The sequence below is a fragment of the Podarcis raffonei genome, chromosome 3 (genome assembly GCF_027172205.1).
Source record: "Podarcis raffonei isolate rPodRaf1 chromosome 3, rPodRaf1.pri, whole genome shotgun sequence".
Taxonomy (NCBI): Eukaryota; Metazoa; Chordata; class Lepidosauria; order Squamata; family Lacertidae; genus Podarcis; species Podarcis raffonei.
The window spans coordinates 40445784-40472300 of record NC_070604.1 but is presented as its reverse complement, the minus strand read 5'-3'; the positions used below and the strand labels follow the sequence as shown (position 1 = coordinate 40472300).

The 26517-nt window shown below is 42.9% G+C and overlaps 1 protein-coding gene across 8 annotated transcripts; it reads left to right on the top strand.

The window, feature by feature from the left end:
* Nucleotides 1-289: 289 nt before the first annotated feature.
* SLC17A5 (solute carrier family 17 member 5) lies at nucleotides 290-26517 on the top strand. 8 transcript variants are annotated; one of them, XM_053381269.1, is made up of 12 exons: nucleotides 290-548; nucleotides 7945-8141; nucleotides 9856-10089; nucleotides 11699-11786; nucleotides 12156-12242; nucleotides 13826-13944; nucleotides 14598-14756; nucleotides 17118-17250; nucleotides 17445-17576; nucleotides 20512-20659; nucleotides 22362-22452; nucleotides 24374-26517. In XM_053381269.1, the coding sequence occupies exons 1-12, from the start codon at nucleotides 305-307 to the stop codon at nucleotides 24509-24511; spliced, it is 1770 nt and encodes a 589-aa protein (XP_053237244.1). In that variant the 5' UTR covers nucleotides 290-304; the 3' UTR covers nucleotides 24512-26517. The 8 variants fall into 8 exon arrangements, with proteins under 8 accessions (XP_053237244.1, XP_053237243.1, XP_053237247.1 ...); XM_053381268.1 differs by having other exon boundaries at nucleotides 290-599; XM_053381274.1 differs by lacking the exon at nucleotides 290-548 and adding an exon at nucleotides 5507-6095.

The following is a 26517-nucleotide window of genomic DNA, read 5'->3' as shown; positions in this document are numbered from 1 at the left end:
CTGCCATTATTAAATGATTGGGGAGTCATAAAACCTCGCTTATCTGCGGCAAGCTACCCAGAGATAAAGTCCTGATCTTCCGCCTGCACATCACGAGTCAACGCCTGGAGGAATCCAGCGGTGATTTGGCCGACGCCGGAGGGGCTTCCTTCCATTGGCTGCCTTAGGCAGCGGCATCCTCAGCCGCCGCCTTTTACCCCAGCAACCAATCAGCAGAAAGGCTTCTGCCCGCAGCAAAGATGGCCGAGGAGGAGGGCGGGGGAAGGAAAACAAACCCGTTCCATAGGCGCCGAGCCGCCGAATCATGGTAGCGGCGGCACTTCCGCCCGGCTCGAAGTCACGTGCCTGCTGCTTGCCTAGGCTTTTCTGGCAGCTGACTTTGGTGGGAAGCCGCCGACAGACGGGCTGGGTTCGTCTTGGGAGCCCTGGTTTCGTGTTTGCTTTTGCCCTGAAGGGGAGCATGCAGACCCCGGAACCCGAAGAGGCGGAGGAAGAAGAGGACCGTACCCCGCTCCTGCAGCGAGAAGCCCAGCCCACTGGCAAGGCGGGTGAGAGCAGCGGCTGGAGGGACCGCTTGCCCCCCAGCGCACACCTCAGTCGTGATCCTCCCGCCCTCTTTTTGTCTCCAGCAGCCAGTTCCCCTCGCTTTGAGGAGCTGTGGGGTGTAGGCGGGCTGGCGGGAGAGGGACATTTCTGTGGGGGCGCCTCCACCGTCTCCAGTATCCTGTGGAGAGGTGTCTTAACAGTCCCGGTCCTGTGCAGGTTTGCCAGTAGCTAGCGAACGCAGCATTGTCCCCCTTTATTCAGAAGGAAGTTTCATTTCGGTGCTGACTTCCCAGGACAGCCGTCTGTCGCCATGAGTATCACCGAGTATCACGGCGACCAGTTTCAGAGGGGTGGTCGGCGACAGCAAATGCGGGGAGAGGTCTTGTGGCACCGTGAAAGCTAACGGGTTTATTATACTTTCCTGGGCTACGTTGCATTTGTGTGAACAGTTAGTTGCCTTCACTTGCCAGCTACACACATGCATACGCAGATGTCGAGGGAGAAACCTCAAAGTGTGGGTTCAAAGAGTTTATGAAGTGTTAAGGCAATTTACAACCACACAGTAGTAGTAATAATGCATACATCTGACTGAGTTGCCCTAGACACTGTGGGCAGCTTCCACAAAATATAAAAACATAATGAAACATAAAGTTGTTTAACTTTTTTTTTTTTTAACTACAGATAGTAGCCCAGAGCAGAGATCTTGAAATTGCAGACTGATTGTTGTGAATGATTGGGCAGGCTTATAATGTAAAGTGGTACCTCGGGTTAAGAACTTAATTCGTTCCGGAGGTCCATTCTTAACATGAAACTGTTCTTAACCTGAAGCACCACTTTAGCTAATGGGACCTCCTGCTGCTGCCACGCCACCGGAGCACGATTTCTGTTCTCATCCTGAAGCAAAGTTCTTAACCCGAGGTACTATTTCTGGATTAGCGGAGTCTGTAACCTGAAGCATATGTAACCCGAGGTGCCACTGTAGTTGTCATGACCTTTTGAGTCCACTGTTTACAATTTGCCCCTTATTCCTTTGTGTGCGTACCAAATAAGGATAATGCTTAATGCATCTGATGCGAACATAAGAAGCTGCATTATATCATATTGCCCAGTATTGTCTCCAAGGTTGTAGGTCTTCTCTTATCTGCTACTTGAGTTTTTAAGCTGGAGATGCCAGAGATTGAACTCAAGTGCTTCTGCAAGAATAGCTATTGACCCTCCCCTAAATGGGATCTAATCTACAAAATTTATGCTCCATTAAATCTGTTACAATGCTGTAATAATTTCTCTCGGTTAAGCACATAACTGCTGCCTGGGGCATGTATGTAAAGTACACTGCCTAGGAAGTAGTGCAGTTGAAGTCAGTGGGTCTTCATTCTTAAGAAACATGTTTTAAATACAAGCACTTGCATGTTATAGATTTCCCATATAGAAGACACGTGTCTGCACACGTGAGAAACTTTTCTCTAGGTGCTGATGAACAGCATAGTCACACACAAGCATGTCATGATCCTACACATGTGTTTGGTTGTTGCTTCGTTATGCTTAAACCGTGCAGCAAAGCTCCACTCGTGGTGAAAAAATATTTTTAATAAATAAATGGATTGAGCACCATCCACACATGTGCAATTGTTGCGTGTGATGTCTTTCAGCATTGTTGGTTTGTAAATACTGGTGTGGTCCCTGTTTAGATAGTGTGCATGCTATCAATGCAGGAATTTTGTTCTGATTGACACTAGAGAAAGACTTGCAAGACAAAAGGCAGTAAGTCTTGTTTTGTTTTACTAAGTTGTTGCTCTTATCAGAGCATCCTAGAGATCGCTAGAAATAGAATGGTTTGGCCAGAAAACAAAATATCTTGGTATATTAGTTAAGTGTTGTGTAGGGACTGGTTTGGGACATGGGTGGCGCGGTCAGGGGTCCCTTTACCTTAGGGACTAGTTGCTATGGAGGATTGTTTACCTCTTATGCTGTATGACAAAACTGAGGGGAGTTTCAACTGTCAATTGTAATAAGGAATTAAAAGGAATTTTTTTAAAAAAATCAAGGCTAACACAAGCACCTTGCATGAGCCTAAGATACACTTTAAACTCCAGTGTGTATGTTTATATCGCTATGTGCATCATTTCCAGGTTTAACCATAGTAAATAAGGAAAAGAGAAGGGTTTGACTATTTGCAGAGCACTTAATTTACTGCAAATTGGAAAGCCAAAATTCTGTAACCCCAAAATGCCAAAATATACAATTTACTGTGAGTAGGGGGGAAATGCGGCCATGTAAACCATGCAAATACTTGGTCTGATCTATCATATTTTATTTAATTGATGCAAGTTATTCATTATCAGCAGAAGAAACTAAAATGCTACCATACTAGGTTGAATACTGTGACCCAATTACAAGACAGTGCAATAGCTGAGGTGACAAAGTGGTGTCTCAATGAATATGAGCAAATATTTGGTAAGTGAAGAGGAAGAATGCTGCAAGTTGTTTTAGACTGAGCATAGTCCTATACATATCTCCTCAGAAGTAAGCCCCAGTGAACTCAATAGAACTTACTTCTGAGTAGACGTGTATCAGATTGTGTTGTTACCCTGGGCACTAAAAGTCCATACTAAGCTCTCTTAATGAATTGGGGGGGGGGGCTTTTTCAATGATGTAAGCAACCCCTGAAAAGCTAGGACTGGTTTCTGATCCAAAGAAAAGGGGGAGGTAAAGGCTTTGCAAAAAAGTTGTATAAACATTTTAACAGGCACTTCGGGGGGGGGGGTGAGAAAGAGAGACCATAAGCTATGCAGATGCAAAGTATTGGGCAAGTCCTTATCTACATGGTTGCATTTCACTACAGGGCCAGTGTGTTATATCAGAGCAGGGGTCGGCAACTTAAGGGCCTTGGGCCACAAGCGGCCCACGGGAGTCGTTTAACCGGCCCCCGAGCCGCCCACTTGGCGAGTCCCCACACGCTGCGCTAAACCGGCACAGCACGGCATGGGGACTTGCTTTCGCGGCACTGAAAATAACATCTGCACAGTAGTAAAGCAGCAAAATAGTTTGCAAAAATAATTAAATAATAAAACATCAGATTGTAATAAATGTTCTGTCTTCTATAATCTCTTTTGCATTTTGCTTGAAAAATATAATTAGTGGAGCTCATTCCCACCTCCTCCAGTGGTGTATTTAGCAAACTGTGTCTGCTTGGTTCCTTCCTACCAGCCCATGGCAGGAACAAAGCACAAACCTTGGTTTATCGTTGCATACAAACTGGGGACCTTGGTTTGTTTTGCTCAAACCACTAAGCCAGGAACAAACTACCAAAACATGCAAATACTGCTGTTGTGTCTCTCCTGCTGGCCCAACTGAGCTCATGACTTATCCAAACTCACCCAGTCCATTCTTTGAGGAGCCAGGATTGGCCCTGGAACCAAGCCGGAAGCTCTGTCCCATAGATTAAACTTCCTCTTGGTGTTTATTCATTTCTGACCAGCAGTATTTATCCTGAAAAATCACCCAGTCCATTCTTTGAGGAGCCAAGATTGGCCCTGGAACCAAGCCGAAAGCTCTGTCCCATAGATTAAACTTCCTCTTGATGTTTATTCATTTCTGACCAGCAGTATTTATCCTGAAAAATCACCTGGAACCTTAGCGCAAGTGCTGTTTGTATAGATCTATTTACATTGATTTGAAGAGAAGGACATGTTCCTAATGATTAAACTTAGAAAACAGTACATGCAGGTACATGAACTAGCATCTTGAGAGACAGTATACATCCAGTTACTAGATGCAAGAGAATGACCATATCTAGGGCTGCTTTGTTTAATTTATTGATCTGTTTAAAATGTTTAATAAACTGAAAATTAATTGGGCAGCAAAATTTAAATATATATTCTTTTCAATACAAATGCATATAAAATCTTGTTAAAAGAGGTATTCTTCCTTTTCTCACACAAGGGGGCTGGATGCTTCTTACAAGTTGATGCCTACTAGGAAATACATGTGCATTCTTTTTTTAAAAAAAGCGAAGCAAACAATGTTGCTTCAGAAATTCTGCAAAATTGAGTTGATTGATCATTTAACTAAAACTCGCATGATTTATTGATCAGGTTGCAACGTAGTTCCTAACCTGGCTTCCTGCCTTATTTCTGCGCTCCCAGAGACATCTGGATGGAAACAGAATGCTGGACTTTGATCCAATCAAACAAGATAGCTCTTAATCCCTTTCAGTCAGCTGCCTTTGTCCATTTCTACTTGCCGCTAAATGTTCACATTGGAAATCTTAAAATTGGTTTCCTTTTGCAATTGCGTGCACTTGTGGGGTAAGTTTTGTACAATTGCATAAAATATCCTTTAAAAAAACAAACACCTAAACAGGACGGTCTGTTATTAGACAAGGAAACAGCACAGAAAAAAAAATGTAGCAAAGTGATAAGGAAGCTATCCTTATAAATAAATAATTAAAAACCATTATTGTAAGGATCTGTGATCCCACCATATGTAGCTCAGTCACAGTGGTGTTCGTTTATCCTTCCATAAAACATCGGTTAAAAAAGGCAATTAAAAGCAAGATTACAGTCCTGTCCTTTCTGGCAATGGCTGATCATGTTGAAATTTGGGGTTGTGTGTTGCTCCCTGCCCAGCACAGCATTGTTAAGTTTTACTTCTCCATGTTTGGTCGGAAGTTGTCAGAGATCATGTTGAAGACCCAAGTACCTGTACTTGCCACAGTGTACATCCAGACCTGTTTTTTTTAATGGTGAGAGATTAAAGCAGCATACCTATTCCCACTCCCTCCAAAAACCAAGCTGGTTTTCTCAGCAGCAAGGGATTTCCTATTCATCTCCCCTACTCTGCATCTTGTAGAGACTTTGTATAGCCCTGTTTTCATTTGCTTGGGGGACATGGAACAAGTAAAAGTTGGTTGAAAGTGGTGTTTCCTAAGTAGTAAACTTGCACTAACAGCTCAGAAAGGTAAATAAATGAATTTGATGCTAAACATTCAATTCAAAAATACTGTGTGTATAGTTAAGTAAGAAATCGAATGGCAATGCCTGAAATACAGAATTTGGCATTTAGTGTTTACATGGCAGTGGGGTTAGAGAGAGGCTATTGACTGAGAGCAGTGTGATGTGACGTGAATGGCAAAAGGTGGGTTGCTGAGGGAAGCAGAGCTGCAGAACAGGATATTCCACATCTACCAGGCAGAGGTGGATCTGGAAGAAAGCCAGAAGTGGTTTGTGAAAGCAACAATAGCTTAAGGTGGTCTTGCAGAAAGGTAGAAGAATAAGGATGTTATTAACACCAGTGAAGGCTCCTTTGCTGTTTAACGTTGGATACTAGAACAGCAAGATAATAAACTTGCCATGCCACGTCTACTGTGCCTCATTTGCAGTAATAAATATTCAGAGCAACTTCCTCAAACTAAAAATGTTGGAGGAGCTTTCCGTTCAGATCATGGGAGCATTTCGATGACCCAGCACAACAGTAACTAGGAAATTAGAGGGAAATGTCTTCGAAAACAAGATTGGTTGTGAAAGAAGTAGCTCCCGGGGATGTTAATGGTAAGAATTTAATATTGTGCCTTGTGGACCTGAAGTTGTGTTGTGGCGTGTTATATTTTTTTTAAAGGATGTGGGGGGGAGGAGAGAGAGAGAGAATCACTTAATCTTTTCCATAGTATAATAATCATGCAGCGAAGCAAATATGAGTAATATTTTTTGTATATTTAAAGTGAGATTTTGGTGAACATGTGGTTTATTTGCATTTCATGACTGAAAAGTATATGTTAAGACATGTGGACATAATATTGGGGTGTGAGTTTTGTTTCCCCTTTAGGGTTGGATTTGAGGGAGTGGGCACTCGTGAGTAGCTGCCAGAATGCACACTTTGCTTTGTTTGTATGTATGTTGTATCCATGAGTGAGCATGTATTGAGCGCACTTCTCCTCTTGTCATTTGCTAGAGCATTTTACCCCACTACTGTATTTTTATTCCTTTGTACTATGATATGGAAACTGTGGCCCTTTAGATGTTGTTGGCCATGTTGGCTGGGACTAATGGGAGTTGGAATCTAACAACAGCTGAGAATGGGGCACTGGTAGTCAGTCCTGCTCCATATATGGTTTGCTCACCACAATTTATCAAAAAAATATAGCATAATTTATTATGAAACGCCTTCAGGCCATACCTGCAAGCTTTTGGGGGTTGGTCATTTGAGATTCCTTAGCAGAGCTAAGAAACTATTGTGGGTAATGCACCACTAAGTCATACTCAGAGTAGAGCCATAACTTTAGTAATTTAAGTTCATTGATTTCAGTGGGTCTACTCTGAGTATGACTTAAAGGGATATCGTCTTCTGTTTCTTAGGCGCATTTTGTCATACCAGATGTGTCCAATAGCTTAGAGTTTCTTGGTAAAGGCTTGAAGTGCCTAATAAGGCTACATAAATAAATCAACCCTGTGATCTTATGAAGGATTACGTCCCTTTAGCAAACTGTTAAAGTTCATGTTTATTCTAACTGAAATAATTGAACAATACATAAACATATACTCTCCTGCTTGTGAATAGATAAGCAATGATTATTGTAAATCAGCCTTTACCAAATTTGTGCCCTCCAGTTTTGGGGGGTTGATGGGAATTAAAATCTAAAATGGGTGGAGACCCTCGTGACGTGCAGGCCAGCCTTGGTCCACAAGGCCATTTCCCTGCCAGTTGTCAGTGGGTGACATCTCCTGATGGATGGTGTTCAAATCCGCTGGGGGCTGCTTCATCAGCACATCCCCTGCAGAGAACACACTGGTGAAGCAGACCCCTGCATAGAGCAGATTGGCCCATCAACTGGTGAGCGGAGTGTTTGATCTTGCTTGGTGCTGCTTCACCAACACTTACCTGGGGGAAATGCGCTGACCAAACTGCCGTCCACTCAGGCCAAAATGTTTTCCCATCCCTGGGCTACAGTTTCAGGAGAGCACATCCACACCATGGAGTCAATGGATCAATCCTGCTTCTCAGTGAACTCTTGAGAATTGTAGTTCTGTGAGAGGGGATAGGAGTCTCGTAACAATTCCCAGCACCTTTAACAAATTAGAGTTCCCAGGATTCTTTGGGCCAAACCATAATTGTTACAGTGGCATAAAACAACATACTGTAAAATGTATAGTGTAGGTGTGACCTGACAACTCAACATTTTGTGGCTACTGAATATTCTCAGTCCACGCTGGATGGTTTTGGTGGTGTGTCCCCCAATTAGTCCATTGTCTGCATTTTAGCTTATGTGAGAATGAGTCTGGGCGAAAAGCCAAGACTTCTGGCCCTTCTGCCTTTGTTTCAGTTAAAGATAGTTGCTAGCCAGAGTTGTGGGGATTTTTTTTTACATTAACGCTTTTTAATGCGCATCACTTTTTCTTTTAGCGCCAATATGCTGCTCTGCTCGCCTCAGCTTAGCGGTCTGGGCCTTCTTGGGATTCTTTCTCTTATATGCACTTCGTGTCAATTTAAGTGTTGCCCTGGTGGACATGGTAGAATCAAATGCAAGCTTGACCAAAAATACTTCTTCAAATGTGTGCAAAGAACATTCTTCTACCCCAGTTGTTCCTCGTAACACTACGGTAAGTTTTACCAGATCTACTTTTGAGAATGTGAACTGTCTTAAAGGGTATGTGTATTAAATTATTATCTCTTCAAGAGCTGGTGGAATGCCAGTATTGATGGGGGTGAATAAAGGGTTGTATCCAACTAAGTTCTACTTAGAGTAAACCAAATAGACGGTGTCCACAATGAGCCCACTCTACTAATTTCAAAGAGTATGACGTAACAGTGGGCACAACCTAAATACTCTTGCAGTGTAATCTGAGGCATTTACTCAGAAGTAAATCCAGGTGATTTTTAATAGGTCTTACTCCCAGTTAGGTAGGTATAGGATTTCAGCCTTACCTTGGACTAAGCCTCATTTGGTAAGACCCATTGAAATCATACTCCTACGTTCTGAATAAACATGCAAAGGATTATGCAGAACTTTAAATCAGCACCCACTTGTGAAATTATCCAAGGGATCTTTAAAAGCAGTTATGCTCAGAGGACTATATCTTATCTCTCAGCATTCTTTTGCATGATCTGTGCCTTCAAATAGCCTTTGAAGTTCTTCCTATCACAGAGATTCTGCTCAGATGATGCCACTATTTTATCTGCATCAATCAATCTGAACTCTGACTCCTTACACAGGGTTGCTATACATCTGGAATTTCCCGGAAATTGCTGGGATTTGGCCACTGGAATCGGTGTGCATCTGGGTGGAAATTGCTATAATGTCCGGGAAAATCCAGACATGTGGCAACCCTTGTCAGAAGTGTAGGTTTTGGTGAATTTTCTTGAAAATAGCTTAAAAACATCTTTGCCCCCCCCCCAAGGGCTCAACTTTTGTGTCCAGAATTTCACTTTTCAAAATACGGCTACCCTACCTTACAGTAATTCTTGTAGGAGTGTGTTTGTTTAAGGCAAGTAACATTCAGTCCTCATCAAATCCCTTTATAGATTTTTGCTGTCTCCATTCTGCCTCCAGAATCACACATACACAGCAGAATCACTCCCTTCCTGTGCGATGTGATGGATGCTACTGTTCTGAAAATAAAAAGATAACACCCTGGAACCTAGGATAATGCCCTGACAACCCTAGAGAACTTCTGTCAGCCAGTATAGACGATAATGACCTAGATAGACCAATGGTTTGACTTGTCATAGGGCAGCTTCCAATGTTGTACATAGTACAGGCCAACCTGGACTCTACCACAATAATGTAAATGAGGTAAATTTGGGTGGTGTTTTTTTAAAAAAATACTTATTGTACAGCCTGTAGTTGTTTAAAGTTTGTAAGTCTGTCAAGTGTGGTGGTTCATCCATTAAATAAAGAAAAGAAGAGGAGAAGGCTTTGAAATCAGTTGATATGTGATTATTTTTTATGACACTGTGACTGGGCTTTGCTTGCTTTAGGGGCCTGGTTGACAGAATGAAAACAATTAGCCGGATATTAACCAGCTATGTATATTTTAATGTCATTGATCTAAAAAAAACCCAACAATGTGGTCACTCTTTGGATGTACATAGGGAGTTCTTTCCATGCGTCCCATGAAAAATGAGCACGTAGTTCCCCATGTCCATAATGGGCATGTGGAAAATATAGTTTGTAAGCCACTCCGCAGTTAGCAATGTATGTCACTGATAGGTGTGCAGTGTTGCTGGATGGGGAGCATGCAGTCCTTTGTTGTATCTTCCTGTGATGCAAGTGGCGGGGTGGAAACCAGACCTTCATGTCTTTTTCTCTTTCAGGGGAAAAAGTATCCATGGGATGCAAATACTCAAGGCTGGATCCTTGGTTCCTTCTTCTATGGCTACATCATTACACAGGTTCCTGGTGGATATCTTGCCCGCCAGTTTGGCGGAAAGAAGCTGTTGGGGTTTGGCATCCTGGGCACTGCCATTTTCACCTTGTTCACACCTTTGGCAGCAGATTTGGGAGTCGGGTACCTCATAGCTGTCAGGGCTTTGGAAGGCCTGGGTGAGGTAATCTCTCCTTCTCCGCCCCCTTTAATTGTTGTTGTTGTTAAGAGTTTCAAAACAATTACTTTGTAAGTACATTAACAATCCCCTGTAATGCTGATAAATTACATTAGGTCAGCCTTTTCCAGCTTGGCATCTTCCAGATGCTGCATGTCTCCAACTCCAGTCAATCCCAGCTCTAGCCAGGCAGTGCCCAGATGTGAATGGAGTCCAAAACACCTGGAAGTCACCAAGTTGGGATCAACCACTCCATAGGGATCTGGTTGGGCACTTTGCAAATAGGGTGCTGGACTAGATGGGACCTTCGTCTGATCTAGCTGGGCTCTGCTTGTGTTCTTAATAGTACTTTTCTCACTTGGGTTTTCCATTGCTGCCGCTTCAGTTATAGTTCCATTGGCTTCTTGCGTGCTCTTATATTTTTTCCCAGCAGATAGACAGATGGGCATGAATCTGAGAACTGAGGGTTCCTTTTCTCATTCCCAGTTTTCCTTACACCCACCTTAAAATGAACATGTCTTCTATGACTTCATTGTGAGGACGAGCATACTGTTAAGATCAAAGAGCACCCCACTAATGAGAAATGGTATATTAAGGGCTACGTGAGGAGCTGATATGAAGGGTATGCCGTTCTTCTGTGGTGTGCAACTGATCAAATGGCATCTGCAGAGCTTGAATAGAGGGGAAGGAAGTAGGAAGTTGTGCCAGGGTGGGTGGACCTGGCACTTAACTGAAATTTTGTTATGTAAAATGTCTGCTGCATGTTCCCTTAAACAGTTGTGTATAGGCTGGGTTAAAAAATAAAATCTTTGTGTGGGCATTCCAAATTTTGCACCAAAAACCTGAATCCTGCAACTGTATAAATTATGCAAGTTGAGCAGTTTTCCCTAATTTCTCTGACTCTACATAATTTACTCTGCGATTTTTGTTGTTTTTATTTCTGCCCCATCATTGTGAGAGGCAAAGAACTTCCTAGGACAGCTTCGTTAAAAAGGGAGGAAATGCGGAAAAGAATATTTTCAGGAAGCTGAATTCTCCACCCATTGCCACATTCTGTGCTCTTGCAGAATTGCAACATAAATCCAGCCCTTCCCTTAGCTCCCTGGGTTTAATATGATGCTTTAATATGCTTTTGACCTCTTTGAAACTTAATTGTTCATGAACATTTTTATTCAAAGTTCACATAGTTTTTATTAGATTTCTGGTTTAATTTAGGGGAATCTGGTTGTTGTTTTTTAACCTGGTCAGTCCGCAGAATGAGGTTTCTTCCCTGCCATGCTGTCCGGCCTCCTTTGCATGTTGGCGTTTTATAATACAAACTGAGGGAAAACCACCACTTCAAAATATTTGTGCTGCTGTTTCTATGCAGAAACCAAAAGTTCAGCATAATTGTTATGTCCACAAAGCATATTCAGCTGAAGAATTGAGGCAGGCAAGGAATTAGTTCTGCTTAATTGCCCAGGAGCTATGTGCGTTTTGTTCAGAAAATAGCTTCGTACTAATGCAACTGGTACTTTCTACAGGCTACGTTGGAGATGTTTTATTGAAGTGAATCTTGGCCAGATTATTTTACTCTTGAAAGATATGCTGTACTATAAACAAATGTGTTTTCCAGGGTGTCACCTTTCCTGCCATGCATGCCATGTGGTCCTGTTGGGCTCCTCCACTGGAACGCAGTAAACTTCTTAGTATTTCATATGCAGGTGAGATGCTTTTAAAAATGCTCAAGTCTAGCCAATGAAGATGCAGCACTAATCTCTTTTAACTGTGGTATAACGGTTGGGAACAGGCCACAGGATTATGCATTCCGTTTCTGCTCCCCACCCCCATACTCCTGCCATTAAGCATGGTTCATTGCTGTGCATGCCTTGCCACTAAACCGTGTTTATCCCTAACCTAGGTGTATTCAAAGCCTAGCATTTTCAATCCTTGAGCAGTCTATGTACTGCTAGGAGATATATATATATATATATGGGGGGGGGACGGACAGGGTGGCTGGGACAACCCAGCCAGATGGGCGGGGTAAAAATAATAAAGTGATTATTATTTTAAAATAAAACTTTAATTTCTAGGTGCGCAGCTAGGAACTGTTGTGTCTCTTCCATTGTCTGGCTTGATCTGTTATTATATGAATTGGATTTATGTGTTCTACATATTTGGTAAGTGTTTTCACTGTAAATGCCATTCAGTTGAGTAAAGATTGTATTTTTTTTAATTATTCATTTTAAAATATACAAAACAAAATAGCAGTGATCAAACTTTCTCAACCCCCCCCCTCCTCATACAACTAATCACTAGTATTAAGGTGTGAATTAGGTTACTCTCTTTTCTCTCTCTTCCACCTCCCCTCCATCTTTTTAATAATTATATATAACTTTTAAATATGGTTCAGGAGAATCCAGTGGTACTCCACTTTGTCATAGGTACAATTAAGATACCCCAAATCCGAAGGACAATTAAAAAAAAAAAACAGCTGGAAGATTGTTTTTCAGTCCTCCTGTGTCATTGTAAAGTTTTTCGTGTGTATTTCTAGAACACTTTGTGCCTGATCATTGTAAATAAATGCCTAAAATACTTCCCCAGCTATTTTGCCTGTCACACCCTGGGGAATGTCATGATCTGATGATATTTTTCTGTTAAGCTTATATATGCATGTGTGTCAAGAAATGTGATCTACAGACTGCCCACTAAGAGAATTTCTGTCTATGGGAGAGTTCGTTCGTTTTCAGCAACCCAATTCTCTCGCTTAAATAGTCCCATTGTGCAAAACATCTCTGATTAATTTTGTTTCGTATCACACCCACGGCCACCTCATCTATGCCTTCTTTAGCTACAGGAAGCTGACAAATCTAGAAGTGTTTATGCATTTGATGTATCCTTAGTGGCACTGTGGGTTAAACCACAGAGCCTAAGACTTGCTGATCAGAAGGTCGGCGGTTTGAATCCCCGTGACGGGGTGAGCTCCCGTTGCTCGGTCCCTGCTCCTGCCAACCTAGCAGTTCGAAAGCACGTCAAAATGCAAGTAGATAAATGGGTACCGCTCCGGCGGGAAGGTAAATGGCTTTTCCGTGTGCTGCTCTGGTGTGCCAGAAGCGGCTTAGTCATGCTGGCCACATGACCCGGAAGCTGTACGCCGGCTCCCTCGGCCAATAAAGCGAGATGAGCGCCGCAACCCCAGAGTTGGTCACGACTGGACCTAATGGTCAGGGATCCCTTTACCTTTACCTAGCAGACAACGGCAATTGGTACACACGGCTTCACATTTAAGTGATCCTCTGGATATGCGCACACACAATTGTTATGTTGGAACGATCTCTTTCATTTTCCTTTGGAGGTGGGAGTGGCTGGTTATGCCTGTGGGATCCACAAGTAGCTCTGGCTTGAGAGACATTTCATGGTGATCTTCGGATGCTCTGTAATAGCAGCTGGCGAGGCACTGTGGGTGGGGCAGCCCTGTTCTCCCAAGTTTCCCAGCACCAAACATCACTATAACTTGCCAAGAGGAGAGAGAGGGGTAAAGGAGTGTCAGATTGGCTCTGCCGCCATGCCCACGTTGTGCTGAGCTGCCCACTGTCTTGTCCCCTGCCCCTCTCCCTCCTGGTAAGGGGCAGTAATGTGAGATATTGGGAAGCCAAGCGAGAGCAACACAGCACCACCCTGGTGGGTTGTAGCAGTGCTTGCAAATTTAATGTCTCATGGCTGCCATTTCCTTGACCATAAGCGTTGTTGTTTTCACTTTAAGGTGCCCTAGGTGTGCTGTGGTTCATCTTCTGGATGTTGATAGTTAGCGACACACCAGAAACACACAAGAGAATTTCTCATGCAGAAAAGGAATACATCCTCTCCTCCCTTACAGATCAGGTGTGTACTTTTTGGTCAAGCCTTTGGTCATTTCTGTTGACGTACTGGGGTAATATACATCCACTATTGTATTTAAAGGACAAAGAGGTCCTTGAAAAATGCTTTTAAAGCTCAGTAACATTTTGTTGTTTTATAAGATTTATTATCCGTCCTTCGCCGTAAGGTCCCAAGGCGGGATACATCAATAAAACATGCAATTATAATTAGAACCGTTGCAATTATAAATGCATAAAACAGATGGAACAGAACTGTATAAAAGAGGTGGTTCCAGCAGACGAAAAAGCCAGCTAAAAAGAACATTTGGGTGAGAAAGGGAACAAGAATGCCCAGCAGCAGAACCCCTGAAAAGTCACCACTCAGACAAATGTTTTGTCCTCCTAATGTTAAACAGAAGTTCACCCATGCTGTGCACCAACCGTGGTTAAGTGTGGGTATACCTGCATGCAGAAGGTAAGGGACTGAAGGAGGAACATGAATCCCATAGCTTGTTCCTGATCTCCTTAAGCGTCTGCATTAAGGGATCTACCATTATGCTTAAGAGTGCAGACTGGCAGGAACAAGCTCTTTAGAAAAAATCCTCTTTGAAGTTTTAAGAAGTGTGATTCAATATTTTTTTAAAGAACATCTATGTGAATTTAATTCCTTCTCTTTAGCTTTCTACTCAGAAATCCATCCCTTGGGGAGCCATACTGACGTCACTTCCACTCTGGGCTATCGTCGTAGCACACTTTTCTTATAACTGGACTTTCTACACACTCCTTACCCTATTGCCTACTTACATGAAGGAAATTCTGAGGTTTGATGTGCAGGAGGTAAGATACCCTGTGTTATCCAGTTACAAAACTTACCCTGAAGTGACTTAGGCTAGATTGTAAACTTGGCTTTCAGTAGGAATTACAGTCAGAACCTAAGGACCCAGTGGGGCGAAGCTACAGAAATAGCCTCCTGACCGTGAGGTCAGGGCTGCACGGGGTCATTCAATTACAGCACAACCCTACTCGCATGCAAGTTATAATAATAATAATAATAATTTATTATTTATACCCCACCCATCTAGCTGGGTTTCCCCAGCCACTCTGGGTGGCTTCCAACAGAATATTAAAATACAATAGTCCCATGGAGTCTAATGTGACTTGCTTCTGAGTAGACATGCATAGGCTTTCTCTGTTAGCCTCTTGGCTGAGTGGGAATGCGATCCCAAATTGCTGGTTCATGGCTCATACCACACACTGGTATTCAGTATGCGGCCTTGAAGTCAGCTCTGTATGTGGAGTATCTGGCAGTGCTGAGAGATTTTAGGAAGAAGAATATCAAATGGCATCTTTGTCACCTGTCACAGGAACACAAGGCCACGTGTTTGTGTTTTTCCTGGGAAATCCATTCTAGTGAGAGAAGGGGAGGCTTTGGGTATCCAACACTTCCCCACCCTCCTGCAGTCCATAAATAATTCTGTTAATTTAACCAGCAATATTACTTCTGGAAGTGCAGCTCTTAAAACTCTAGCCACTTTTTAGTGAGTATAATGAAATTTGAACGTGCAACTTAAAAATCAATTTACTATCAGAGGAGAGAGAATTATCCTTTTTTCTGTCTCTCTCTCTCTCACACATTACGGTGCCATCGCTGTTCCCTGTTTTGCATTTTAAGGTTAACGGCTTAATTAAAAATGTGCTGCTCATTCAAGAGCATTTGCTAAAATTAGGTTGAAGCAGCTGTGAAGAGCAGCCTATCCAACTCCTTTACCTTGTACTTCAATTCTAAAGGTTGCTATGTAAATTCCTTCAGAGCAATTGCATTTTTTTGTTCTGCTGGCTGCACATTTAACAGGCTCTCTGAGAATGAACACCTGTGACAAACGAATGGGCACCAGAGGGTTCTTTTTCCCAGGAGGAAGGAATTGAAGCTGTTTCTCTGGCTCCTTGTTCCTTTTCCTCCTGGAACATTCTGCTGCTGTTCTTGGGAGAACCTTCGGATAAGTCGCCCAGTCTGCTGGGTGCAGCATCAAGCTGGGTTCCTTAACCTTGAGCAGAGTTGCTGACTGGGAGGGCTTCACTCCAAGTCAGAGTCTGAATCCCCTTTGGTGGGTCTGCTGATTTATAAACATGCCCCCTCAGTGAGTGAGTGAGTGAGTGAGTGAGTGAGTGAGTGACACAGATGCTATGCGGAGCATCAGTTCTTCTGATTGCCATGGGCATTCCTACAGTGGATCTTCAACAGTAATCACACCCTTATGGTAATATTTTCCAGAAATTTCAGTTACAGAGTTGGCTGTTAACTCTTCATGAACTGCCTAAAGCACGCTAGCCCTTGTCTGCAAGGTGCATAATTAAATGGAGAAATCCCTGTAGTGTGAACCAGCCCTTTAAGCATCTCCTTTTAAATCAGATTCATCTGATACCAGTGCTTTGCAGTTTACCTCAGTGGAAATAGAATTGGTCTTGATATATATAACAAAGAGAGCCAACTTGGTTCCCCTCCAAATATTGGATGACAGCTCCCATCATCCTGGACCATTGGCCACACTAGCTGGGGCTGATGGGAGTTGGAGTCTACAGACATCTGGAGGCATAACACTGGCTCTATCCTTTTGCTTACCTGAAGGGTTTCTCAGACTCTTTTTTCCACAATGAGCCACCTTGCCTGAACGTGGCTGTTGCAGTTCCCGCTCACTGTAAAAAGAATCTAAGCCAAGACAGGTGGACTGACAAGCAGTTCTAGCTGCCACTCCAGCCTCAAACCAGGCAGATGTCTTCTCCTTTAACTTGGCCGTTAACCTCTGGTGTTTCTCTGAAAATAGGTGGAAAGCTGCTATTGTTAAACCAGATACTCGTGTCTCATAACTCAGGATGTGTTTCCACTGTAGCTTGCAAGAATTTATCACTTTGCCATATCCTTAGAAAGGAAGTCAGTTTCCTTTATCATAAAATGTGTGACTTGTCAATTATGCTCACTGGTTATCTTACAGTACAGTATCCATTAAACACTACAACAAAACAGCTGTTTCAGACAGTACAAAACAGCCTTTAAATAGCTGTCCCCAACCCCATTTGTACTGCTGAAGACATTTTTTATTATTATTCTGTACTTAGATATTCATCTTGAAAATAAATAAATACGTGCACAAAAAAGGTGTTCCCATCCCATCCTAAATCTGGTTTTCTTTTTCTGTACAGAATGGATTTTTATCTGCACTGCCTTATTTTGGCTGCTGGATTTGTATCATTCTATCTGGTCAATTTGCTGATTATTTGCGGGAAAAGCAAAACATGCCCACCGTATGTGTTCGCAAAACATTTACCCTGATAGGTAAGGAAAGAATGTGCTTGTTTTCAATTTGGCTTGTAGTTTAAATGGGGTTTTGTCGAGCTTGTACAATGTTTTTACCTGCTTTAATAAGCCCCCTCCCTCAGTTTTGAATTATTTCCTGTTGTAAAGAAAGCTGCAATTCTTCTGCCGGATTCTTTCTGGCAGGTGCATTTTATATACGCTTATATTCCCAGTAGTAACAAGAGCATTCCTGTGCAACTTGTGTTCCATAATACCAAATGCAGCTCCTCAACTCAGCCTTGTATGGTGGCCCACCAAGGACTTTATAAACACTTCACTTTTGCTGCTTTTGCTCTCAGTAAATGGTAAGCATCCCTGGCTGGGTATGCATAGTGGCTATGAAAGGGTCAGGCCCTTTCTGGCTGCTGCTCCCAGGATTTTGTGGCTAGGAAAGCCAAAGAATAACTTTGATGAGATGCTCTTCATGTGCCCTTGGGCTTTTGGAGAAAACCGGTGCCTGGACACACTTGGGCAATGCTTCTAACAGCTGAGAGATGAAACCAGCATTGGACCAGATGTTAATAGCTTTGGACAGGGCCCTTGTTCCTTATCCCTTACTGGTTGGTTATAGGTTCATAGGAAGGAGCCTTAACTGAGTGTAATGGAGAGTTAACTGTTATACTGCTGTTCCCGCTATAGGTGGCCCTGTGTCCAAATGAGGCAGTGAGTCATGCTGCTTTTCTTGTTTGCAATGAAGCTGCTAAGCATCCATTCTGGCTTGGTCTCTTCTCTGAAATCAACCGGCACTGAGTCAGCCCCTTGTTACATCATCTAGCTCAGTATTGTCTACACTGATTGGCAGTGTCTTACCATGTGCTTCTCAGCGCCACTCACTCCTCCCCCCCCCCCCCCAGATAGCAGGGATCTGAACCTGGGAGAGTTGCTTTTGAAGTAGGCGTTCCACTACTGAGCTGTGCCATCTCAGTCCATCCTCCATGTTCTCTCCATGTTCTCACTTGCCCTTTCCATGTGCAATTATATAAACTGAAGCTGAGGTAACTTCACAAAAAATGATGATTTAAAATGCAGATATTTTAATCAACTGTTCTTCTGCTCTGTTCTTTCTCCATCCTGTCCTGTGCAAAAATGTCCTTCGCTATTTCATTGTATTATAAAATGATAAGTCTTGATCAGAACGGGATGTGTTTGATATTTCCCTAGTGATGTTTTTATTACCCAGTTGGGTTATTAAATAAGCAACTACAACAGGTTTGTTGGTTTTAATGAACATCTAAAGTACCAATAGCTTCAATTTTGTCATGGATAAAATAGCTCAGGCAAAAGCATGCATCTCCAAATTGAATACAGTCTTACCTCAGGTTAAAGTCACTTCGGGTTAAATCTTTTCAGGTTGCATCCTGCGGCAACCCAGAGGTAATGGAACGGGTTACTTCTGGGTTTCGCCGCTCATGCATGTTCAGACGCTCAGAATGACGTCACGTGCATGCGCAGACACAGCAAATCGCGACCCGCACAGACGCAGGTTGCGTTCTGCTCGTGATGTGAACGGGGCTCCGGAACGGATCCCGTTCGCATCCAGAGGTACCACTGTAGTGATATAGTTTGTTCACTAGGTGGCAGCACAATTAGAATAATTGCTGGGCCTTTCCTCTCTTTATTTTCAGTTTTTTATCAAAAAGTAATGATGGTCAGTCCATAAGACAGCAGCACAAAAGACACAGAGATTAAAACATTTCTTAGCTAGCTTGAAACTAGATTCTGCTTTAAAAGTTCCATGCAAAAATAGTTGCTTATTTCTCACTTAGGCTGCTTACTTTCCACCCATCTTGTAGCATTACAGTAGGCCAGACAAAATACTTTCATAATGTTACCCTGGGACATTTTGCAGTAATGTGGATCTCGGGACAGATTCTAGGCTCTGAGTGCCACTGCAATGATCTCTTTCCCGGGGATTGAATACATTAATTCAGCATGTGCAAAATGCTTGAGAGCAATGCTGCATGTCTTGAACCGATTTTGTATTAATCCCTAGGAATACATGAAGCTGCCTTGTACGTTAGTCCATCGAGCCCAGCGTTGTCTGCTCCAGAAGAGTTATCCTAGTTCTGCTTCCCGAATTCCTTCTAACTGGAGATGTCAGGCTCTAAACATTCACATGCAGAGCATTTGCTCTTGTTACTGATCAATGGCACTTCTTGTGTCAGTAGGAACTCCTATACCCTTACAAATGTGTTTTTCCACCATTGTGTGCCTTCAACGTTGCACTCTACCAGGGCCACTACCTCTTTTTTCATCTATTCCTTACAGCTTCTGAGTTTCCAGGTGCTCCTGCATCTCTTACCTGTTTGCTTTCCTGTGCCTTGGTGCGACAGGCTCTTTAGACGTGGTTAGGATACAGCATGGGACGTGGGTTAAACCACAGAGCCTAGGACTTGCTGATCAGAAGGTCGGCGGTTCGAATCCCCGCAACGGGGTGAGCTCCCGTTACTCGGTCCATGCTCCAGCCAACCTAGCAGTTCGAAAGCACATCAAAGTGCAAGTAGATAAATAGGTACCGCTCTGGCGGGAAGGTAAACGGCGTTTCCGTGCGCTGCTCTGGTTCTCCAGAAGCGGCTTAGTCATGCTGGCCACATGACCCGGAAGCTGTACGCCGGCTCCCTCGGCCAATAAAGCGAGATGAGCGCCGCAACCCCAAAGTCGGCCATGACTAGACCTAATGGTCAGGGGTCCCTTTACCTTTACCTAGGATACAGCATGGGTAGACAAACTAAGGCCCAGGGGCCGGATCCGGCCCAATCGCCTTCTAAATCCAGCCCGCGGGTGGTCCGGGCATCAGCGTGTTTTTACATGAGTATATTGTGCCCTTTTATTTAAAATCCATCTCTGGGTTATTTGTGGGGCATAGGAATTCATTCATTTCCCCCCAAAAATATAGTCCGGCCCCGCACAAGGTCTGAGGGACAGTGGACCGGCCCCCTGCTGAAAAAGTTTGCTGACCCCTGGGATACAGGGCAAATTCCTGCTCCATCTTGTGAATTCCAAGGAACATGTGCTCACCTTCTCATTCCCTTGCAATCATATTATGGCAGGGACCCCACCCACTGGTTGCTTTAGGCAGTCTTGCCCAGGGATCAGCAAAGGACTGTTGTTTTGTTTATAGATCAAGAGCTGAGAACCACCAGTATTTTTTTTTAATAAAAAGTCACTGCAATATTGCACAAAGAATAAACAAAATTTGAGTTCCCATGAAGGTAAGGTTTCTGATATGTTTTTATTAAGGAATGATTGGACCTGCGGTTTTCCTTGTAGCAGCTGGATTCATAGGCTGCGATTATGAAATGGCTGTTGCATTTGTAACCATATCCACAACACTAGGGGGTTTTTCAACATCTGGATACAGCATCAATCACCTCGATATTGCACCATCGTAAGTATTCATGATTGAGTGTGCGTTTTTGCAAACAAGATTCCCTGAAACAGTGAATTAAATAACTACAGTACTTGTCTGTGTTTTTCTTCAGTCACTGATTTGGGTTAATTCAACTCCTTTGTGTGGCAGCCTTAAGTTGCAATCCTACCAATGCACGCTTAACTCTGGGAGCAAATCCTATAGAATCCTAATCTTCCAGGCTTCTAAAATGTGCAGGGAGCCTCCAGGTATACAGCATGTTCCCTGCTTCAGAAGATTGCCTGTCTCTTGTGGAGGGTAATTGGAACAGCAATGGGGGGATGGAAAGGAAGAGCAGAACTAAAATGCTCCCACTTGTGTGTTTAATTAAAATGACTAGAGAATGCCTGAAGAGGGCTTCAGTGGGGCTGACCTCTGCGCAGAAATGCAAAGGGTTGCAGCGTGTAATTTGTTGTTGATATTTTCTGCCTGCTTCCCCTCATCCACCCACCAGCGTTTTTGTAGCACATGATATTTGCTTGTTGAAGGTATAGTTAGAGGTACTTGCATAGGTTGACACTTAGGTAATGGGGAAGAGCTCCTGTGGGACACAGATGTATTATAGACATTATTTTCAAAGTGCATATCAATGCCATTGCAATGCTTAGATATATATTTTTTGGGGGGGGGAGCTATACCACTAAGGGATTTATGGATCTTTATAAGATACTCATCTATCCTGTGAGGCTTTTCCTCTTTGGCATTCATCTTCATAAAGTCATTAATGTTTAAGCAGTTCCAAGTTAGCAAAGGTCATATAAATGCCAGCTTCTTTATTCAACAAGTATGTAATTAATATACTGAAGCTGTGCAATGGTTCTTTGGGGTTTCAGTTGGGGGGGTCTTCCCCACGCTACCTGGGGATGTCCTGAACTGAACTTGGAACTTGCAAGGTGTGTGTTCCACCAGTGAGCTTTGGCCTTGCCCCAGGCATCCTTTCTCAGAGTATCATTTTGCCTTTCCTTCACATTACCAGACAGGGAAGTGCACGAGGCACATTTTGTCGTGGCATTTCTAACATGCCAGCTAGAATGAGCTCCGGTTTTTCTGCCTTCCAGTTTTTTGAACTTCACACCTTTTCCAGCCTGGTTGGTGGTTTGTTAAGAATTGTGTTGTTTTACAGATTATTATTTTTTAAATGCTTCCAGTTTGTGAATTGCTTTTTGAAATTTAAGAAGCAAAAGGCAAAATAGATACAGTATGTGTTTAAATAAAATTAGAGGAAAGCAAGTCGCAAAGTTACAGTTCCTCCCAGATTGCACTGCCCTTATGCAAAGTGTATCCACACAAGGGCTTAGAGAGCGGCCACTTGCCTGCCCACTGTGAATCCCTGTGCGAAAGCCAAGTATGAGGGTGACTTAGCACTTGGGTTTTGTTTCCCTCATAAATACTTCATTGAGAAGTTTGTGCATGTCTCCTAATCCACTCTGGACAAGTGGATGAATCATGTGTGAAATTCTTTCTGGGGTGTCTTGTTTCAGTATGTTAGGAGTGCCAAAACATTTGAGCTTGTGCTGAGAATCTCTCCCCACCCCATACATGTCTAGTTTTATATCATATACGTGTGTGTGTGTGAATTGCAAGGGAATGAAAATCCTACCATCGTTCCTGAGTACCAGAAAGAAGTTCAAGGCACTATGGCATTGGGAACCAGCTGATTTTTTTCTTCTTATTTTCTTAGATATGCTGGCATTCTCCTTGGAATTACAAATTCATTTGGCACTATCCCAGGAATGGTGGGACCACTTGTTGCTAAAAGCCTGACTCATAGTGTAAGTTATTATTGGTCCCCCCCCCCCCATTTTCTTCTTTTAAAGGTTAAAGATTTGATTGTCTCATGTGTCATTATTGGCTGTGGGTTTTCTTCTTGTTATTTTTAAACAAGACCAAAGAAGATTGTTCTATACTTTCTCTCTCATACCATGTTTATTGATATAAAACTGCAGCCATATGTCATGCGGCAGAGAAAATTAATCTCTTTTCTGAGACTCTCTGTACTAATATCAATTTTTATTTTAATAACCCATATGTTCTCGTCCGTTGCTTTGTGAGCTGTGCCATAGTAACCCTCCCATTCAGCAAAACAAGTTCTTTAAGCTTCTTCAAGCATATATAAAACAAAATGAGGACAACCTGGAAAGAAGGAAGGGGGGGAGAGCAAAGCTTCATGGGTCCACTGTGTGAATTTAACTGGGACCTCTGAAGAAAAACATCCTAGCACAGAACAGCTGCCTTTTTAGCCCCATCAGTTTTATTAAGTGATAGGCACCCTTGAGTCTGACAAACTGGTGTTGGGTTGACACTGATTCCTCAGGATTTAAAATTTGGGGGAGGGGGTGTCAGCATGCAGCTCAAATCTCCTCTGGCTATAGACTGGTAAGTTGAGGTTCTCAAGTTTCATGTATTCACAAGACAGGTTGTTATACTGAAATGTTATTTAATAGCAAGAGTTGAAAACTTTGAGCAACTTCTCAAAGTTCTTTATACACTTTATTCCACTGCTGGTGGAAACTTCAGTTTAGAACTCTCACTAAACTCTTGAGTGGAGTTTATACAGATTAAGAGTTACACCCCTAATTGAATCCCGTTTAGTATAAGTCATACTGAGCTGAACAAAATATGCCATGTTTTGAATAAATAATTGTATTGGCTACATAGATCCAGTCTCTAAACAGTGCTCAGGTGGACCAGGAAAGAGCAGAGAGCTCAAGTGTTCTCTTTATTTCAAGCCTTAACAGAAGTCTTCTGGTTTCCTCAACCCATAGTTGGCCATGCCATCTACACCAATAAACATTGGCTTGAGCAGTCCTTCCAAACCCAATCCTCCAAACCAGGGATGGGGAACCTGAAGTTCTCCATATGTTGTTGGGCTACAGCTTCCACCACCACTGACTTTTGGCCATGCTAGTTGAGGTCCAGCAATATCAGCAAGTCCATGGGTTCCACAACCGTAGGCAAACAATGGGTTTAAAGGATCAGGAATGCAAACAACCTGACCATCTTAAAGAAACTGTGCCCATGGTATACCTACTTTCCCCCTTCTCATTTTGATTCTCCAGCTTCATACTTGTCTAAACTAACCATCCCGAAATACAGACGTGCCTTTACATTGGCTAGATGGGATGTTCTTCCCTCTGCTGTACTCGAAGGTCGTTACCAAAAGACTCCATTTGAAAAACGACTCTGCCCATGTGGAGATGGTAACACGGAAACAGTGTCTCACGTGCTTCTTTCTTGCCCCCTCTACAAAGACCTAAGGAATGAGATTATTACTCCACTCATTCTCTCCAACCCCGGCCGTTCATCAGACATTACACTGTATTTTCTATTATCTGATACGGAAAGTCAGATAACAGAGAAGGTCGCGAGGTACATCGAGAGAGCTGCGAAATTGAGGGCCACCATCTGAGTGACAGACTTGTTCATCCGACGGACCATCTTTTGCCTGTTCTTTTCCTCCTTTTATCTCTATTTTTACTTTTAACTCTTGTACAGCTGTGGCCTGTTGGCTTTGCTAATAAAGTTTTGTTGTTTTGTTGTTGATCAGGAATGCAACATCTGAATGCAGCCATCTTTTTAATATAAATTATCTGCTCCACACATTCTTCTTTTCCTGCCATTCAGTTTATTCCTGATCATGGTTCTGTTACAGTAACGCACTGATATATCTCCTTATTTCTGCCCCTTTGCCAGAATACTGTGGGAGAATGGCAGACTGTCTTCTATATCGCCGCTGCCATTAACTTATTTGGAGCCATCTTCTTTGCATTATTCAGCAGTGGAGAAGTTCAAGACTGGGCACTCAATGGCTACCACTTGCATAGGAACTGAAGGAACCCTGGGGTTAATCACCGCCACACCTTGCAATCATGTGACCTGGAACGCCTTTCACATGATGTCTGCAAAGCCTATTGTGACCCTTTCTTGTTGCAGCTGGAAATTATTTCACATTTCAATATGCTCATTCTGTAAGAAGAATGTGGGATCCAGTCTTACACAATTGATTGGTGTCAGATACCTGTGACACATTCTAATCAGTGCATCAACTTTTAAAAAAACGTGCCTGAATTAAATATTAGTTGGAGGGGGTGTGACACAGAAAAATATGAGATTTTGTTGGTTAAGGTAATTTTAGGTAAGGGTTGTTAGAATTATTGCTGGTTTTAGCTGTATTTATTTATCTTGTATGATTAATCCAAAAAGTAATGGAAATTAAAAACAGGGAATTAATCCTTGTGCCCTCTTAAAGTATGTATTTGTGAGCATGTGTCCACTGTGACAGAAATGGACAATCTCTAGCTTTCCAGATGTAGCTGGACTACAACTCCCATCCTCCTCCACCATTGGCTAGGGCTGATGGGAGCTGGAGTCCAGCAACATTGGAGGGCGTACCTTTCTGCTCAGGCCTTGCTTTTGAACTTCCAATAGTCATCAGGTTGGGCACTATGAGAACAGGATGCTGGGCCTAGATGGGAAGTAGGCCGAATCCAGCAGGCTCTTCCTATGTTCTCTGTGCTGTGTGGTTTCACCAGACCTGTGAAGCACAAATGCTGCTACATCATGGAGGAAAATAAGCCCAAAGTCTCTTACTATATGGAGAAATTCAGCAATGATGTTGATTTGAAGGAGCGGTTTCTCTTTCCCCTCCTTTTTTCCTCTCACTGTCCTAATACTCATTTTGAGCAACAAACCACAATTACCCAGGCAGAATAAGACCAAGTGGCAGCAGGATCATACTAAAAGTTGGTGGCAAAATATGTACCAACGCAATCCTGTGTATATATACTTGGAAGTCCCCCTGGGGCTTCAGTGGGACTTATTCCCAGGTAAGTGAGTACAAGATTGCAGCCGAATTGACTATTAGGTTTCTGAATGAATAAACCTGAAGGTTAAACTAACAGTGTATCTGCATAGGCTCTCTTCAGGGATTGGGTGTGCCCATGTAACTGATTGAGAATCCTACAGCCCTCAGCCAGTCATTGACGTCTGTCAGTTCACATTGCAGATAAGGCCTGTGTCAGCTTATTTTGTCACAATGAGATCCAGAATACTAGTAAGGGGTTGGCCCACATTGCAGTGCACCTTCTTTTTCAGAGGATCTCTCCCTAACTTCATATTTGATGCTAGCATGCCAAACTGGAAATGGAGGGAATATCCATGCACAGAACCACCTAAGAGATACAAGGAAGAAGAAGAAGAAGAAACTTTTTAGAATAGGTTTTGAGATTCTTCCCGTACCCGTGCTGATTTTTTTATTTTTTAAAAACCCAAAAATTATTGAAGAGCAGCATTGGGGTTTCTCCACTACTGCTGTGGTTTGAAAAGCCATGCCACACCCTGGTCAGAAGACAGCCTCCAGAAGTAGAGCTGAGGTTTCATGTCTACACACTAAGCGTAAGTGCCATTGAATCCACACTGGGACATAATTCTGAAGAGCTCTGCCTCGTACGATGGAAATGTGAACTTCCGTAGCACTGAATGTGCAGTTGTGAGTGGGAATGACATGGTGGGCTAGGCAGCTGAGGCTTTGGCCTCGATATAGAGTACTAGGACACAACAGGCTAAATGGTCCTCTTTTGGATCATTCCAGGTGTAAAGCAATCCAAAGGGGGGGGACACACTTTGGTGTTCCTTCCACCAACCCAAAGGGAAACCTGATACACCTCCCACACGCTGCTCCAGTGGAGCCCAGCTGACTTCATTTCTGAGAAATGACAGGTTACTTTTGTTAGCCAGCTTTACATACATTTTAATTTGCATTGAAATGTGATAATGACATCTTGTCAGCTGTGTTGTATTTTGCAACTTTCAGTGTAATAAACAGTGCGGGCATTTTG

Excerpts from the sequence above, each read along its gene's own strand:
- SLC17A5 (XM_053381268.1), top strand. The coding sequence starts at position 305 with ATGGTAGCGGCGGCACTTCCGCCCGGCTCGAAGTCACGTGCCTGCTGC. Across the intron at positions 600-7,944 it reads CCCCAGCGCACACCTCAGTC|CGCCAATATGCTGCTCTGCT; the intron begins GTGATCCTCCCG and ends TTTTTCTTTTAG. Across the intron at positions 8,142-9,855 it reads TTGTTCCTCGTAACACTACG|GGGAAAAAGTATCCATGGGA; the intron begins GTAAGTTTTACC and ends TTTCTCTTTCAG.